The sequence below is a fragment of the Octopus sinensis genome, unplaced genomic scaffold (genome assembly GCF_006345805.1).
Source record: "Octopus sinensis unplaced genomic scaffold, ASM634580v1 Contig18111, whole genome shotgun sequence".
In the NCBI taxonomy this organism is placed as follows: Eukaryota; Metazoa; Mollusca; class Cephalopoda; order Octopoda; family Octopodidae; genus Octopus; species Octopus sinensis.
In genome coordinates, this window is record NW_021835552.1 from 375 (window position 1) to 2,500 (window position 2,126).

The 2,126-nt window shown below is 40.5% G+C and overlaps 1 protein-coding gene across 1 annotated transcript in view; it reads right to left on the reverse strand.

The window, feature by feature from the left end:
* Window positions 1-545: 545 nt before the first annotated feature.
* LOC118761862 overlaps window positions 546-2,126 on the reverse strand; it is a 27,764-nt gene continuing 26,183 nt past the window's right edge. The window contains exon 3 of the mRNA XM_036500027.1: window positions 546-687. Coding sequence (XP_036355920.1) covers window positions 667-687 — 21 coding nt within the window. The 3' untranslated portion in view covers window positions 546-666. The remainder of the gene's footprint in view (window positions 688-2,126) is intronic.

Genomic DNA, 2,126 nt, shown 5'->3' on the forward strand with positions numbered 1-2,126 from the left:
CTCTGAGTGCTCCTGTTTATTAATATTATGTGACAGAATCGTTAACCTCGCCGTGCTAAATGCTTAGCGTCATTTCGTCCAGTTTCACGTTCTGGGTTTAAATTCTGCGGATGTCGGTTCTCCCTTTCATTCTAACCAGTAAGAAGACCATTCGATGCGTTTGTGCTGGATAAATATTCTCTCTGTAGACAAAACAGTGTAAACACACCAGCTCAGTCCGGAGCGCTTTTTATTCAGATAGATAACTATATAATACGTAGCATTGCTTCCGATTTCCTTCGCTCCGGTGGGTATAGAAGAAGACAATTATCCAGGGTCCCATGCAGTAACACTGAATCATTTTCAAATCCTTCTTCGAATCCGGTGGGAGAGAATCGCCTCACAAATGTACGAAACTTCTACACGGAGTTGCGTAAGTAACCACGTAGCATGATAAAACATTTTTAAAAGATCCTTCTCGAGTCATAAAAACTCACAGAATTTGTTTTCCGGTTTCCTTGGCGCATACATTCCACCTCGGGCCGAAAGTCGGATAATTACTCAATTTTGCTAGCTGAGTGCACTGTAGCAACGTGAAATGAAGTGATTTGTTCAAGAAGAAAGATCGCATCGCCCGCTCGAGGAATCGAAACCACACAATATACGATCATGAGTCCAATATCTTAACTAATAAGCCACGCGCTTCCGCTATCATAACAGAGAGGAACAATCGAATGTCTAAAACCAGTGTAAGAATGAGAACAAAAGGAAAGAAATAAGGGAGAAATAATTTAAGATTCTAGTGTAAAATTGGTAAGAAATCTAAAAGAAGCCTCACAGTTTACAGACGAGTGAACATATAATAAGGCTGGAGACCTGAACAGCAAGTATGTCTACCGATTGAAAGAACAGCCTGAAGTTCTGAAAATATTATTGCTGCATCTTACAGTTGACCAATTTCTTCATTATGGTAATAAATCTCTATTATTTCGTAGACTAGACAACCACTGTTATGCTGTCGCCTCCTCAGGCTGATGTGTTGCTTGTGTTGGGTGGGAAGTCCGTTTGTGTATTCGTGTGTGTGTGTGTGAAGTTTGGGGGAAGTTGGTTGTGTAGGAATGTGTGAATAGTGTGGCCTGCGTGTTTGTGTTTATGTGTTTCTGTATTTCTGTTGGTGCTTGTGATTATATGTGTGTGTATGTAGTTGCATGTGAAGTGCGTGGTTGTATTTCTATTTGAACGTATGTGTGTACGTGCGTGTGTTTCTCATTATGTATACTAAACTTGTTTGTGCGTATTATGTAGGAATCTTCCATGTATGTGTGTGTGTATTTGAGCGTATATGTGTGTATATCAGTGCGTGGGAGCGTTTGTATGTATGCATATTTGTGTTTGCATAAGGTTCTGTATTGCAAATGGTATTTTCTGCAAGTAATATACGTACTTCTGTATATGTATGTGTGTGTGTGTTTTTGTAAAGATGCGTGTGTAAGTATGTGGGTTTGTTTTACATGTGCGGAGTAAATGTGTTTGTACGAAGAAGATTGCTGTGTGTGCATTTATGTATGTGAATCTATATGAAAACGCATAGGTGTGTGTGTGTGTGTGTGTGTGTGTGTGTGTGTGTGTGTGTGTGTGTGTGTGTGTGTGTGTGTGTGTGTGTGTGCGTGTGCTTACATGCAGTGAACGCCCTTAAACGAGTAACGTACGTTCTTTTGTGTGTAAGGAACAATGTGAATTCCCTTGCATGCTGCGAATGTGTTTGTTCGAGTAATATGAAGAGGTATATACTTCTCAATGTGTGTAACAATCTGGCTGTGTATACCTTAGTGTATTCTCTAGTGTAGTAATATATTTGCATGAGAAATGTGTGCATTGCATCTGTATTTCTGTGTATATACAACTATCAACATGTGGCTTTCTATACATCCGTGTGTGCGTAATATTGTCGGTGTAGCCGTATGCTTGCTTGTGTGACCCAATGTGTTTGTGCTAATGATACGGGTTCTTCAGATTAGATCGCGGCGCTCCGTCGGTTACAACGACGAGGGTTCCATTTGATCCGATCAACGGAACTGCCTGCTCTTGAAATTAACGTGTAAGTTGCTGAACACTCCACAGACACGTGTACCCTTAACGTAAGATCT